At 41.8% G+C, this 16,640-nt stretch overlaps 1 protein-coding gene across 1 annotated transcript; it reads left to right on the plus strand.

Annotated features, from left to right (window-relative positions):
• The first annotated feature begins 7,118 nt into the window (after positions 1-7,118).
• FAM216B (family with sequence similarity 216 member B) lies at positions 7,119-15,888 on the plus strand. The gene is made up of 5 exons (XM_055541823.1): positions 7,119-7,159; positions 9,398-9,446; positions 9,590-9,712; positions 13,549-13,669; positions 15,740-15,888. Exons 1-5 carry the CDS (start codon positions 7,119-7,121, stop codon positions 15,886-15,888), a joined length of 483 nt encoding a protein of 160 aa, XP_055397798.1.
• The last annotated feature ends 752 nt before the right edge of the window (positions 15,889-16,640 follow it).

Consider the following 16,640-nt stretch of genomic DNA (forward strand, 5'->3'; position numbering starts at 1 on the left):
GAGTTCACCTAAATCCAGACATTTTGTGGCAGATCACATAACCTTTCAGCAAATATTCACTCCTACTCCATGACCTCCTTGAGAAAAGTATCCTTTCCTGACTCAGTGATATTGGACTTGGAACGCGGCAGAAGGAAGAACGCACCAATTCCAAGCCAAGGCTTGCCTCTCAGGAGCTTCTGCCATGGGGGGATATGTCATGGTTAGCCTGAGTCTCATAAGGGAAATTCATAGAACAGCTGCCCTGGTTGATGAGAGAGCAGTAAGCGTGTGTTACTGCGTGTCACTGAGATGATGTTTGGTTGTTTGTTCAGCAGTAATTGAAGCAGCTGACTGATAGATAACACCTGACTTACGTGCTATTAGGCAAGATTAGCAGAGAAGCTTCTGAGAAGGAGTTTTCTTCTCTGATAAGAAAAAGGTGCAGGAAGATCAAGCTTCTCCTCAGTGCCACGTCTCGACTCTGATTGAAGTAGGCAGCTTCTGGCCACAAGGGGAAGGCCCAGAGACCACAGACACCAGCCTAGAATTCCTAAACCAGTGCCACCAGCCATCTTGATTCACTTCTCCCAAAGTAACAAGAATAAATCCTTGTTTGTTTATACTATGATTTATTGGGCATCTCTGTTACCTGCAGTTGAATGTATCCTGAGTGATACTTAACTCTAAGACTTCTAGCTTTTGTAACATAAGCTAACATATTTGACAGTTCCCAGAATGATTCCTGGTTTGTGAATGGATGTCATGCATTATGTTGCTATTTGTGAGTTTGGTGGCTCAGTGGTAAAGAATCCGTCTGCCAATGCAGGAAACACAAGAGAAACGGGTTCAATCCCTGGGTGGAAAAGATCCCCTGGAGAAGGAAATGGCAACCCGTTCCAGCATTCATGTCTGAGAGGAGCCTGGTGGGTTACAGTCTGTGGGGTCACAAAGAATTGGACATGACTGAGCACACACTGGTACTGATTGTGAGTTGGGTAGCTCATACAGCCAGCGCTACCGGCTAATTCATCTGATACCCAAGCATTTAGGACGCCCCCCTAGAGAACCATATTCCCTATAACCACAATGATGGGTACAACGCTTCATTTTCCTCAGAGAAACTTCCTTCACTTTCAGCATATACCTACTCTCCACAGTGAAATATTCCATGTGTAGTAGAAGTTACTTTCTGATTTGGCCATCTTCCAAGGGTGATCATGACCTCCTTTTTCCTTAGCAGCCACAATGGAAAGCAGTATGGAGGGCCTTCAAAAATTAAAAATAGAGCTACCATATGATCCAGCAGTTCCACTTCTGGGTATTAATCCAAAGGAAACAAAAATGCTAACTTAAAAAGCTATCTGCACTCCCATGATCACTGAAGCATTATATATAATAGCCAAGACATAAACACAATCCACGTGTTCATTGGCAGAATAGATAAAGAAGTTGTGGTATATATATATATATATATATATATATATATATATATATGGCGTGTGTATATATATATATACACACACACACACATATATATGCAATGGAATATTATTCAGCCATAAAAATACAAGGAAACTTTGCCATTTGAGACAAAATGAATGGCCTTCAACAGTATTACGTTCAGTGAAATCAGTCAGATAGAGAAAGACAAATACTGTATATAACCTCACTTATATGTGGAATCTGAAAACAAAACAAAAACACAGTAACAGAAAATACGAACCAAATGCATAGAAAAAGAGATCAGATTTGTGTACTAGAGGCTGGGGGTGTGGGTCGGGGGACTGGAGAAAGGTGGTCCAAAGGTACCAACTTCCTGTTACAAGGTAAAGAAATATTAGAGATATACAGCGTGATGACTGCTCTTAACACTGCTTTATGGTACGTGTGAAAGTTGATAAGAGAATAAACCCTAAAAGATCTCAACACAAGAAAATTTTTTCTTTTTTTTTTTGCCTTCTCTTTTTATTGTATTTATGTGAGATGATGATGCTAACAAAACTTACTGCAGAACTGTTTCCTAATATACCTAAGTCAAACCATTTTTACAGATGTATGTCAATTATACCTCAATAAAACCAGATTTTTTTTACATGTGAGCCCTTCAAATATTTTATGAGGCTTTATTGATGGAGCCCACAATCTCCCTAGCAGCCTCATTCTGCAATACTTTCCTACGCTTAAACTGCTACTAAACTCCAAATTTCACTCCTGTATTCTTCCAACTAGAAATGAAACTGATGCAGAATATAACTTTCATTGTTATTCCATTTCATCATCTTAAAGTCAATCCACACATTAACTTGTCAAGATCTTTTTGTGTCCTGATTCTGCCATCCACTATGTTCTTCATCCCACCTCGATTTCTGTCATTTGAAAACTAAATCTTTGTCATCTGAAAACTTAATAAGCTTGCCTACTATGTCTCCATACAAGACCTTGGTAAAACTGTGGAACAGATCAGAGCATGCCACCAAAATCCTATCCAGGTTGTCATTGACCCTTTAATTGGCACCTCTAGCATTAATTTTTAACCAGATTCAAGTTTTGTACTTATCTGCCCATGAGAATTTTACAAGGCACCTTGTCAATTTCAGAAATACCAGGTCTACAACATCTAAAAGCCCCAGAACTCTATCCCTACTAACAACAGAAAAAGAAATCACTGTTCAAGACATAGCTGTCAGTATTGATCTTTTAAATGTTTATAAATATTTACAAGGATGGATATTAACTAGACTTATTGTTGTGATTATTTTCCAAAATATACAAATACTGAATCTAAATTATGTCAGTTATATCTCAATAAATAAGTTGCTCCACTAAGTCACTGTCAAGTGGTAGATGGTATTTTTATTCAGTTCACTTTAAAAAAAAAATCAGAATACATGCAGAGAGTGTTTTTATGAGTAAGGACCTAAGCTTTACACCCACAGTTTCTGTGAATTGGGAAATGCCTGGGAAATTTATGGACTGATGGGAATGGCCTGTTAGACACTTGCTTGCATGAAGCCTTCCCAGGAGCCTTGTCAGAAGGTCAGTGACTTGGTATAATAAGATCCATCTACTCCAGAATTATGACCATGAGTCTTTGTGAAACTAAAGCCTCCCTTGCTCAACTAAGCAGTATTCTGGATGGAAATGAAACATACCCCAGTGACAGAAATCATCAAGATGCATGCATTCTGTGTGCATATAATGGCTCCATAAGAGGGGTAATTTTCTATTACAGCAATGGTCTGTTGCTTGAATTCCCTTTTAGTTCCAGAGTCTAAGGGGAGAAATCATAGACTTCAGGTAACCATGGGTTTGAGTCCTGGCTCTAGAATTAGTTATACCATAGGATCTGTTTTCAGAGGACTAGAGCTAATCTCCAGTGAAAAAGACTTTTTTGTAAATTTTTACAGTTTTAAAAAGTAATCTGCCCTTGAATCTAGAATTACTTGCAAGTACCCAGAGCACCTGCTCTATTGCCTTCTGACATCTTCCCTTTTTATTAAATAGAGTTATTTGAGGTTATAGAGTCAAAGTTAAATCTCTGGGCATTTGAGTTATATTCCATTTTAGATTATTTTCTGAACTTCAGGAACCTGTTTTCCAAAGTCCTTGGCACATATATGACCTACTGAGCTTTTCCTTTGCTACTAATCACTCCTTTTAAGTGTATAAAGTAGGATTAAAACTGGGATTCTTAGATTTCTCACTTTTGAGACCAGTGATCCTTAAGGGTATGTGATATGATATGTGTAAGAACTTTTGTTTGGGGAATCTTGAAGAAACAGGAATTTTCTGTGAAGAGATATGAGAGAAAAAAAAAAGAAGAAGAAGAAGATAACAGAGGAATAATTAGACTCCTGGCCAAACCCTACCAAACAGGATAGAGCCTGATGGACTCGACAGCTCTTTGTGAAAGTCCATCAAAGACTGTGAAGGCTCCGGGACTTCCCTGGTGGTACTGTAGATAGGAGTCTGCTTGCCTATGCAGGGGACATGGGTTCAATCCCTGGTCCAGGAAAATTCCACGTGTCTCCAAGCAACTTAGCTCATGTACCAGAACTACCAAGCCCATGCTCTAGAGTCCGAGAGTGGCGATTACTGAGTCTGCGTGCTGCGACTACTGAAGCCCCTGCGCCTAAAGCCTGTGCTCCACCACAACAAGAGAATGCAGTTACCCCCATGGAAAGCTCCTCAGCTAAGAGGATCCTAGAGCAGAAGGATTGTTGTTGCTGTTCAGTCACTCAGTCGTCTCTGACTCTTTTCAATTCCACGGATTGCAGCATGCCAGGCTTCCCTGTCCTTCACCAACTTCCAGAGTTTGCTCAAATTCAAGCAGAAAGATATGAGTGCATAACTTCTTCCTGGGCTCACAGTTTTATGGGCAAGTACTTATCTCTATGATATACAATGAGACTGCTTCTTGTTCTAACAGACTGTATCTTTAAATTACAGTTTAATCTCATTGTGGATTCCAATCATGGAGTGCTTTTTCTCATTTGGTAATGCCCATGAGGTCATGTATACCCTTCTGAGCATGGAATTTAAACATACCAATGTCTTAAGCATTGGGCCCCATTGATGTATCGACATTTCATCTATGAAATAGTCTGCATCTTCATCAATAGTCAAAATGATATTTTCTACAGTAATTAGATGATGAGTGTTTCTACTCCTTTTTTTTTTTTTGGTAGTTAATTTAATAAATTCTCTTTGAAAAGTCTAGCTGTCATCGGGGAAACATTTTCTTTGTCCAAAAGTGATACTGTACATTTTTATCATTCGTAATTCTTATTGTCCCAAAATGTATCTCTCATTCTTTAATACCATCTACTGTTGCTCTTTTAGTCACTAAGTTGTGTCTGAATCTTTTGTGACCCCATGGACTGTGGCCTACCAAGCTCCTCTGTCCATGGGATTTCCCAGACAAAAATACTGGAGTGGGTTGCCATTTCACTCTCCAGGGGATCTTCCCTACCCAGGGATCGAATCCGAGTCTCCTGCTTTGCAAGCTGATTCTTTACTGCTGAGTCACCAGGGAAGCCCCGATACCATCTATGGAGCTAGGTGATTATCTTTTATTGCCTTTTCTTACAAAATTCCAAACTTTAGTGGTATTAGGCAGACACTGGCTGCATGTCTACGTCCCCAGCTGCATGTCTATGTCCTGCAGCCTTCTCCAGACTTCACAGATACCCGAGGCACCTCTTAAATTTTTGTTGATGGTATTCTCATGTGCAGGGGTGTCTTCTATGTCTCAGCTTCATGCTTACCCTTCTACACGTTTACCCTTCCTCTTTACTACAGTGAAAGTGAAAATGTTAGTTACTCAGTCGTGTCCGACTCTTTGTGATTCCCTGGACTGTACCCTGCCAGGCTCCTCTGTCCATGGGATTCTGCAGGCAAGAATACTGGAGTGGCTTGCGATGCCCTCCTCCAGGGGATCTTCCCAACCCAGAAATTGAACCCAGGTCTCCTGCACTGTAAGCAGATTCCTTACCATCTGAGATACCAGGGAAGCCCTTGACACAGTAGTGAGAAGACTGCAAAATACATCTTGGCATTCCTCACCGGTTGGCATCCACTGGGATGCAGGAGATGGAAATCTGGGGGAGAGGAGAAGGGGAATGACCGCTGCTTGCGCTTGTAACAGCGTCAGCATCAGTGACCATGTTAGCAATGGCAGCAGCCAGGCCAGCGACAGCGGTAACAGCAACAGTAATAAAGTGTCAGAAAGAACATAGAAGCGAGACTAGCGGGTGAGTACCAGGTCCTGGGGTGCTGTTTCGGCAGCAATGGCCCAACAGAAGCAGCCTCTGTGGCCCAGTGTTCATGGGCTCCGGCTGAAATCACTTCTCCCTCGACCGCCAGCTCTAGGTGCAGTAGTAATTTAGTGCAAATGCCAATCTTTGGATTAGCTAACCTTTCTTGTTTTGCTCCCATGCAGGCCATTCCCAGACTTTTCTATTTCTTATATTCAGCTCCCTCTCAGTCAAATGCCTAGATCTGTCTCTGTTTTCCCTACCTGGCAGGGAGTGATGCATGTTGGTATGAATCAGCGCATGTGTGACTGCCAGCAGATGTGGTGAGGCCTAGAAAGCATTTCATCACTTCCTAGAAAAACATTCAAGGGAGACTCGAAAGATAGTGTCAACTCTGTAGACAACTGATCTCTCTCTCTCAGTCGAGAATCACCTCTCCGACCTGAATCTGAGAGGTTTGGGGGGTATTCACTGGCATTTATAGACTCTTGCTTGTATCATGTTTATTCCCCAGAAGGTCTGCACTTAAATTATTGTGGGAAAATGCAAACTGTTTTTGTTGAGTCTTTTCTCTTTTAAGCTACACAATTCATCACTTTTATCTCCCTATATTTTTCTTCCCTTTAGCCTCTGAAGAGTCTTGAATTTGTGGTTTTCTTTTTTGCTGTTTCCTCTTCCATTTTCCCTTGGAACTCTTCATTTTTGCAGACAATCTGAAAAAAAGTAGTCTGTAGTCATAACACTAGCCCAGAGGAAGTGATAAGATTGTGGTCATGAGTCAGGTTGCAATGGGAGGCTCACGCTGATGACATCCGTGTGGGCAAGAATCTTGTGCCATAAGTTCTTCATCATGCGCCCTCAAGTCAAGATCAAACACAGAGAATAGCACACTACTCCAAAAACTGAGAATGGAACATTATCTTAACATATGGGACCACTCCATAGATTACCACAAGTTTATGCCTGTAACTCTGTATTTAGGAATTATTCCCTCATCCTTCTGAGCAACAGGGATGGGGATTACTGATTCCAAATCTGAGAAATACACATGTAATGGGCTATTGCCCTGATGGATCTCTTGATCTTTAATATTCAGTCTCTCTGTCTCCATGTACTTTTCTCCCTGGTGTCTGCACTGAATGCAGATATGGTAGATTAGAAGTTGACACTTAATTAGATATAAAATTTGGGGGGAAAAAAAGATAAAAGATTAAACTGTGCAGCTGCATGTTGCCTAGAAGCAGGGAAAGGCGAGCAGCCAAATCTCCCAGCTCTTTGTTTCATCACATGATGTCGCTTGGATATCAGCTTATCAACAAACAGGATTGTACTGCCACCACCCCATGAAGAAAGAGACCTTGCAGGAAAACTACACTGAATATGAATCCCAGCTTTTTAAAGAGGGGAGATTACAATACAGGGTAAGTTTCTTTTAAGCAAATCTGTCTTTTTGTTTCAGATATAATTTTTTTGGTAGATATTTCCTCCCTGAGCTCTGCAAACATTTTAATCAAACTCTATCAAGTGTAGACCGCTTGATTTGTTAAGATGGATTTCCTTAGCAATAGCCCAAGGAAAGCACACATGAAATGCTGCCCTAAGAAAGATTATCAGTCATTTCCTGATGCTATTTGAGGAAAGAAAAAAAATCTTTCCAGCTTTGAAGAATATTTATGTTCTGCTCTACAGACCTGGAAAATGGGAGGAGGGATTTGGAGATGATTTGATTACAGGGTAGAGTGTAGGCGTCTATCACCATCAATATTAAAAGAGTGTATCTTGGTTGGGATGGCTTCTGGAGAGCACATGGAAGGAAAGCAATATTGAATAAAATACTTACAGTTTAAATTATAAGTTTATACTGAGGAAACAAGACACACAAAGATGCCGACTGACATTTCCCTAATAAATTTCTCTTCTGGAAAGTCTGAGCCTTAGCTCTGTAAACTTGGAACCAGAGATTTCTCATATGTTAAAATTCTTAAGTGCGTGTACTGCGGTGCTCCTGCGTGCACATGTGCGTGAGCATACAATAGGGTAGAGGAGAGAGGAGGAACTGGCCTAAAGTGAGAGCATTCTATTTTCAAGTCTCAGCTAATCATATTATATATAGAATGGATAAACCACAAGGTCCTACTTTATAGCACAGGGAACTATACCCACCACTCTGTAATAAACCATAATGGAAAAGTATGTGAAAAGCAATGTATATATACGTACAACTGAATTACTCTGCTGTATAGCCCAAATCAACACAACACTGTAAATCAACTATACTTCAGTTAAGTGAATTTTTAAAAAATTTCAGGTAATCAGTAAACCGATGAGGTAGACATTTTTGGCAAGGGCAAAGGAGGGAAGAGAGGAGAAATGCTGGGATTTCCACTCTGCCATGTCAACCCTGCTCCAATATGTTTATTCTTTCTTGATGGCTAATTTTTAAATTATTCTATACACCTCAGATTCTAAATCCTGAATTGCGTGGAAAGGAAATGAGACTTAATCATAGAAGCTGTGGCTCCTTCATTCTGTATCTTTGTCAGGTTAGAAACATGGCCAGATTTAACAGCTTCTTTAATAGTACAAGGCTGGAAAAACAGCAAATCTGAATGTGCAAGAAATGGAAAATGATGTAAAGATATATATACTGCCATGATAAATCATATTTTCAAAGGTTATTAAATGTGCTGGGGAGGTGCATAACATAGAGAGGATGATCTCCCTGTTCTATAATATCATAGCGGATGTACACAGGGAAAAAATAGCAAAATGAAATCAATCAAGTGACAACAATAGTTATGCACTGTTAAATTATGGACGATCGTATTTCCTCTTCTATTTTTAAATTTTCAAAAATGATATATATTACTTGCAGGATCAGATAAAGTAATAGCTATTATTTAGAGTTATCAAGAAATAACTGCTAAGACCTGATGTGGTTTTACAACCCACCTGTTCCAAATGCAGAGTAAGCAGAAAGACAAAGGACTCTGATTTATTCCCTCGGGTTGGGTCCCATGACTTGATGGCAAATAGACAGGAAAAAGTGGCATCAGTGACAGATTTTATTTTCTTGGGCTCCAAAATGACTGCAATGGTGACCGCAGCACAAAATTAAAAGACGCTTGCTCCTTGGAAGAAAAGCTACGATCAACCTAGACGACATATTAAAAAGCAGAGACATCGCTTTGCTGACAAAGGTCTGTATAGTCAAAGCTATGGTTTTTCCGATAGTCACGTAAAGATGTGAGAACTGGACCATAACGAAGGCTGATGAGCACCGAAGAAGTGATGCTTTCAAACTGTAATGCTGGAGAAGACTCATGAGAGTCCCTTGGATAGCCAGGAGATTAAACTAGTCAATCCTAAAGGAAATCAATCCTGAATATTTACTGGAAGGACTGATACTGAAGCTGAAGTTCTGATAGTTTGGCCACCTAATGTGAAGAGCCGACTCATTGGAAAAGACCCTGATGCTGGGAAAGATTGAGGGCAGAAGCAGGCAACAAAGGAAGAGATGTTTGTATGTCATCATCGACTCAGTGGACTCGAGTCTGAGAAAATTCTGGGAGATAGTGAAGGACCGGGAGCCGAGCACGCTGTCGTCCCTGGCTACAGCAAAGAGTCAGACACGGCTTGGCGATGGAACAACAAGTAAGGGAGGAGAATTGGGAAAAGTGCATAATTAAGAAGTCTGGTGAGGTCCAATTCCATGGACTCATTTGAGAAAATGTCTTTTCCCTTGAAATAAATAACATCTATCTGTTTACTTATTTACTTGATTGCTTACTTACTTAGGTACATCCCCCAAAATTGTTTGAACAACATGACAATTTATGCTGTGCTTTGTTGTTCCTTCCAGGTACAGAATAAAGATGGGAGAGAAATGGAAAAGACAACAAAAGCTGTGTAATGTGCCACATATTCCTCGCATTCGAGTCCCTCGCTCTGCCTCTGACACGCCATTGTTGAAGGTGCAGCATGTTATTCACAGATGGAGGGGCCTTCTCTGGCTCTTCTTCAGGGGGTGAGGGTTTACCTGGCATTAGGGAGAACACAGGGCTCAATGCACACCCTCGCTCTGTGTCAACAGTGTGTCTGAGAGAATGAAGGAGCACTCGGATGATCTAATCCTACATCCGTCCCCCTTTAGGAACTCTTCCCCTCAAGGAAAGCTAAGCAATAGGGTGACAACATCAAAAATGTCATCTGCTATCTCACGGACTTAGAGAATGAACTTATGGTTGCCAGGGGGCAGGATGAGGGGAAGGGATGGGTAGGGGGTTTGAGATGGACAGGTACACACTGCTGTATTTCAAATGGGTAGCCAACAAGGATCACTATAGAGCACAGGGAACTCTGTTCAATGTAATGTGGCAGCCTGGATGGGAGGGGAGTTTGGGGGAGAATGGATACATGTATATGTATGGCTGAGCCCCTTCCCTGTTCAACTGAAACTATCACAACATTCTTAATGGGCTATCAGATCAGATCAGATCAGATCAATCGCTCAGTCGTGTCCGACTCTTTGCGACCCCATGAATCGCAGCACGCCAGGCCTCCCTGTCCATCACCAACTCCCGGAGTTCACTCAGACTCACGTCCATCAAGTCAGTGTTGCCATCCAGCCATCTCATCCTCTGTCGTCCCCTTCTCCTCTTGCCCCCAATCCCTCCCAGCATCAAAGGCTTTTCCAATGAGTCAACTCTTTGCATGAGGTGGCCAAAGTACTGGAGTTTCAGCTTTCGCATCATTCCTTCCAAAGAAATCCCAGGGCTGATCTCCTTCAGAATGGACTGGTTGGATCTCCTTGCAGTCCAAGGGACTCTCAAGAGTCTTCTCCAACACCACAGTTCAAAAGCATCAATTCTTCGGTGCTCAGCCTTCTTCACAGTCCAACTCTCACATCCATACATGACCACAGGAAAAACCATAGCCTTGACTAGGTGGACCTTTGTTGGCAAAGTAATGTCTCTGCTTTTGAATATGCTATCTAGGTTGGTCCTAACTTTCCTTCCAAGGAGTAAGTGTATTAAAAAAAAAAAAAAAAAAAGCTTTTTTTAAAGCCCACACCTCTGTGTTCTGAGCTGTGTTGGCTATACCCCAATACAAAATAAAAAGTTTAAAATAAAATAAAATCAGAAAAAAAAGCATTATCTATTACTTCTCATTTAGGAAGATGGTATTCTCCTAAGGAAAAGAACTATGCCTTTTTTTCCCCCTTGTAAAATAAAACTATAATTTTTAAGGTTTTATCTTATATAATGGAAACTCGCATTGCACTTTGGAGTTTTACTCTTGAAATGGCTTGCAATTTTCATGTTATATTGTTCTCAATCATTTGAAAAGGCTTAATTAGGGATCTATTCTCTTCTTCAAATATATTATCTTTTAAAACATCTAATTCGGAAACTGTAAAACTGAAATAATACCTCAAGTGTGAAGTACTTGGCTCAGCTACTTGCTCTCTGAATATATTTTTAATATCAAATTTAAGGTTTCTAGATCTTTAAAAAAAAAACGGACAGGTTTCAACACCACACAAAACGTTTTAGCAGATAAAATTCACTTAGCTTATACATAATTATCTTAAGTTTACTTTTTACTACATGGTTATCAACTGGTTTTGAAATTCTGTCATTGCTATGAATGTTTTAGTCTAAGGTGAAATTATTTTGGGTTTCCCAGGTGGCATTAGTGGTAAAAAAAACCTGCCTGCCAATGCAGAAGACATAAGAGACATGGGTTCGATCCCTGGGTTGGGAAGATCCCCTGGAGAAGGAAATGGCAACTCACTCCACTATTCTTGCCTGGAGAATCCCATGGACAGAGGAGCCTGGCAGGCCACAGTCTGTGGGGTCACAGAGTTGGACACAACTGAGCAACTTAGCACGCACACACACACATGAACTTATTTCATCTTGATTTTTCTAGAGCGTTGCTGCCACTTTCTCTGTTTCCTCATCTCTATATATCCAGCAGGTATATAAAAACAATTCTAGTGCAGCCCTTCCTGTTCCTCCCTGCTCTAGGTGGTAGCTTTCCAAATGGTCTCCTTACCAGCGGTCTGTCTTCCCTCAAGGCCATTCTGCCTAGCAGGTCCAGAGTGGTCTTTCTACAATGCAGATCCAGTCAGCTCACAGAATGGCATTTGGGCCTGGGTACTTCTTGTCTGGGGGCACTGGGAGGCTGTCTTGTGCTCTGTAGTATGTTCAGCATCCCTGGCCTCTAACCACTGAATGCCAGTGGCAACCATCTTCCTTCCCACCATCTCTGACAACCAAGAATTTCTTCAGACACTGCCAAATGTCCCTTGAGGGTCAAAATCACTCCTGTTGAGAACCACTGCCTTAAAGAAAGACCAGTGGTTCTTCATAGTAAAGCTAATCTTTAAGCTCTTAGTGTAGCATAAAAGGCTTCTGTGATCATCTGCTGTCCCACTCTAGAGGCTTTTCCAGCTCAGACTCTATATCCTGGTTAAAATAATTTTTTTGTAATTGCAGTGAAAGTGTTAGTCGCTCAGTTGGGTCCTACTCTGTGACCCTATGGACTGTAGCCTGACAGGCTCCTCTGTTCATGGAATTCTCCAGACAAGAATAGTGGAGTGGCTTGCCATTTTCTTCTCCAGGGGATCTTCCCAACCCAAGGCTCGAATCCGAGTCTCCTGCACTGCAGGCAGATTCTTTACTGTCTGAGCCGCCAGGTTAAAGTTTAAAAAAAATGCCAAAAGTCTGGTTCCCAATATATTCAGATATTTTGTACCCCAGAAGAAAATCTGTACCACTTTCTCTTTCTAATCAGCCTTTCTTTTTCTTCTAGTCCAGTGGTTCCCAAATTTTACGGCAGAGTGTCAAAAACCACCCAGAGGTCACCAGAGTCCTGGGTCCACCCCTCCCCGTGTCTGATTCTGTAGGTCTGGTGAGGCCTGGGAATCTGCATTTCTCACAGATTCCTAAGCAATGCCAATGCCCTTTGAGAATTCATATTCTAGTCCCTTTAGGGAATCTCTCCTGACAAGGCAGACTCAGACGTGTTGGTCTTCTCTTTCAGGAAGCTTCCTTGACTCCTTAACATGAGCTTCTATTCCTTCTCTGTTTTCATAGCACTTTTTCACTAATGACCTTGAATGCTTATCACATTACCCATCCTCTCATCTATCTTCTCTGCTTAAGCTGAGAGCTCTGAATGGAAAGTTCTTTTACTCTCCAGAGGCCTGACACACTTCAGGCCCTGGGCAGATTCTCAGTCTACCTTCCTCAACAAGGATTATAACAGATCAGTACAGGTTGTTATCATTGTTCAGTCGCTAAGTCCAACTCTCTGTGACCTCATGGACTGCACCACACCAGGCTTCCCTGTCCTTCACCATCTCCCAGAGTTCCTTCAAACTCATGTCCATCAAGTCAATGATGCCATCCAGCCATCTCATCCTCTGTCATCCCCTTCTCCTCCTGCCTTCAATCTTTCCCAGCATCAGGGTCTTTTCCAATGAGTCGGCTCTTTGCATCAGGTGGCCAAAGGATTGGAGCTTCAGCATCAGATATTGAAAATCCTTGGATCTCCCTCAGCCTAATACTGTGACCTACCTACCTAGAATCTTTTTTTTTTAACTCATTTTCACCATTACAGATGCCAGTGGAAGACAGTTTAAGTAAACTAAGGGAGGTGAAAGGAAACTCACTGAGAGAGGGACAAGGGGAGGGAAACAGTGGGAGAAGCATCTTATTTCTGTGAAAGTCAGCTCTGAATACATCACACTCTGATCCTCAAGTCCAGCAACTCACCAGAGTCCCCTGCTCTGCTCTGGCAGGACCTAACCCAGGGGCAGCAGCGCTACTTTTACAGCATCATGAGGATTTACAGCCCCAGGCCCCAGTGGGAGGCCCTGCAGACCCGCTACCTTCACAGCCTTCGGCACCAGCAGCTGCTTGGTGAGTTTAACTACCTGACCCCAGGCGCCTCAGGAAGGAGGACTCCTGTGCTACCGCTGGAAGTCGGGTTTCCAGATAAATAATTCAAGAAGAATGGCCTCCTGTCAGCCTGCTGTTTTATCAACACGGTTGGCAGGTCAATTTAAAGACGATTTTCTCTGACAATAAAAAGCAAGGCTTTATGGGGAAATTAGAAATTGGAGTAGGGTTTGTTATCAAATGTCAACAACTGTCTGAGATTTACGAGCACTTGATCTAGTAGAAGAGGCAACGGGCTTGGGCAGAGATGATCTAGGCTAACCCACCGCTCAGCCCATCGCTGGTCGTGCAGACTCACTGGCTTGTTTGAGTCACAGCAATAATGCTTATGTTTATTAAGTACCTACTGTGTTTCCAACACTGTGCTATGAGCTCTACATGGAATATCTCATTTTCATCCCCACTTAACTGCTGTGGGAAACTGTAGCTCAGACAGGTTACAGGACTCAATCAAGATCACATAGAGAATAAACATCAGTGAGGAGCATCACACCAAAGATCACGCATCTTCACCCCAAGGTCTGCCATCTCTATTCTTCCACCAGCCACATGGGACTTTATGAACCAAAAAGAATGGTTGTGGAAAGCCTTCGTAGATTGTAAGCAACAGTCTATGGAAAGGTAGTTATTAAAATCCCTTTCTTCCAGGAGATGTTCTCAATCTCTGCCTCCTACTTATTACACTCTTCTAACTCCAACAGAGCCTTTCTTCTGTAAACACTCACGTGTCTTAGCACATCTATCTTATTAGTGTTGTTCCTGTATTTGCACAAAAGGAAAGCACGGTTTTTGCAAATGATTTAAAATCAAGAACAATCAACAACAGCATTTTCCTTTTGTGCAAATACAGGAACAACACTAATAAGGTGGAAATGCTAAAGGCAAGTGAGTGTTGACAGGAGATCTCTTATTAGCTGCCCAGATAGCTCGGTCAGTAGAGCATGAGACTCTTAATCTCAGGGTTGTGGGTTCATGCCCCATATTGGGCAAGCTTTTGTTTCCCAGGTGGTGCTAGTGGTGAAGAATCCACCTGCCAATGCAGGAGACATAAGAGATGAGGGTTTAATCCCTGGTTCAGGAAGATCCCCTGGAGAAGGAATTGGCAACTTGCTCCAGTATTCTTGCCTGGGAAATCCTATAGACAGAGGAGCCTGGTGGGCTAGAGTCCATAGGATCTCAAAGAGTTGGACACATGAGTAAGTTAAACAACTTGACCAGGGTCATGGAACTAGTAAATGGCAGAACCAGAATTTAGCCGGATCCCCATGCCTGACAGAAAGTATGAGGATTATCATCTGGTAGCCTTATTTGTAGAGTAAAACTGCACAGAAGCCAATGAAACCAGAAACAGAGATATGCAATATTTAGTGCACATAAGACACTTGTCTATGTTATTAAAATACAGTCTTCCAGGGATTTCCCTGGTGGTCCACTGGTTAAGACTTTGAGCTTCCAATGGAGAGGGCATGGGTTCGATCCCTAGTCTAGAAATGAAGATCATACATACCATGCAGTGGGACCAAAAAAAAAAAAAAAAAATACAGACTTTCAAGCTTAACCTTCTGTGTTTCTGACTCAGAAGTTCTTTGAAATAGAGTTGGAAACACGCATTTTTAAAGAGCATTATTAGTGTGGCCTGAACCAAATGATTCTTTTGTAAAGGGTCTGCAGACTGTACTTTAAAAACACTGAGACTGAATGTATCTGTTTCTATCTAAAGCAAGTTTGCTATTAAAGATAAGCAATTCATGTGAAGATTTCTCATGGCTCAAGTCCCTCTCCAAATATTTGTCTATTTGGCAATAACTACAGACTATTATTCATTTAATTAATATATTAACTTATTCAATGAGAAATGTACCAGAAGAAAAACATACCTCATAACCTGAAAAACTGTACAATCTGAGAATGCTAAAATAATTGTTTCTACCAAACAAAGTAGAAGGAATTTTGTGCCTATGTGGATATTTGCAGAGTTGTTTGCTTTGTAAAGCTGTTGACTTTGAAGTTTATCTCCTTTCTTCCCTCCAGGCTATATTACTCAACGGGAGGCCTTGGCCTGTGCAGCTGTACTAAGAGATTCAACCAAAAGGGCCTCAGCCAAGGCAGGTCCTCATAGAACCGTCCCCCAGAGAGCCGCGGGCAGGACAAGAACACAGCCCTCAGCAAGACCTGTGTGACTCCACTCGGGGCCCGAAGCACAAGGCTCCCATCCCTCAGGTCCAGGGCTGTGCACAAGCTCTGAACAAGTGGGCGCCCATGTTCCCCTAGCATCTAGTGAGCATTGAGTGCTTACCTGTTGAATAGGAGTAAATGAAAGAATAACGTCTAATACAAACCCCACACCTGGAAATAATCTCTCCCATTCACATGCATTTTACCAGCAAGAACAAGTAGAGAGGTTTAAGAGCAATGGAGCTAAGAGTAAGCAAGCCTACAGTGGGAGAAGGAAAGAGTGCAGTGAATGGAGAAAGTAGCATCATTGCATACACACCTACCGTGTGCAAAACAGACAGCTGGTGAGAAGTTGCTGTGTCACACAGGGAGCCTGGCCTGGCATTCTGTGATGACCCGGATGGGAGCGACGGGCGGGAAGCTCAACAGGGAGGGGATACATGTACAGATATGACTGATCTGCATTGTTGTGCGGCAGAAACAAGCACAATGTTGTAAAGCAAGTTTCCTCCAATTACAGATTTTTTAAAGAGTAAGCAAGGCATGTAAACCCATGGCTGATTCATGTCAATGTATGCAAAAACCACTACAATATTGTAAAGTAATTAGCCTCCAATTAAAATAAATTAAAAAAAAAAGAGTAAGCCAGGCTTTCATTCCAACTATAATCTGTAGAATAAAATGACTTTTGAAGCTTTTGGAGTAAAAGCTTCCTTTGAATTAGAACATTCCTGAGAAATCCCAAGAACACTGGAAG

This window comes from Bubalus kerabau, chromosome 12 (assembly GCF_029407905.1).
Source record: "Bubalus kerabau isolate K-KA32 ecotype Philippines breed swamp buffalo chromosome 12, PCC_UOA_SB_1v2, whole genome shotgun sequence".
Classification (NCBI taxonomy): Eukaryota; Metazoa; Chordata; class Mammalia; order Artiodactyla; family Bovidae; genus Bubalus; species Bubalus kerabau.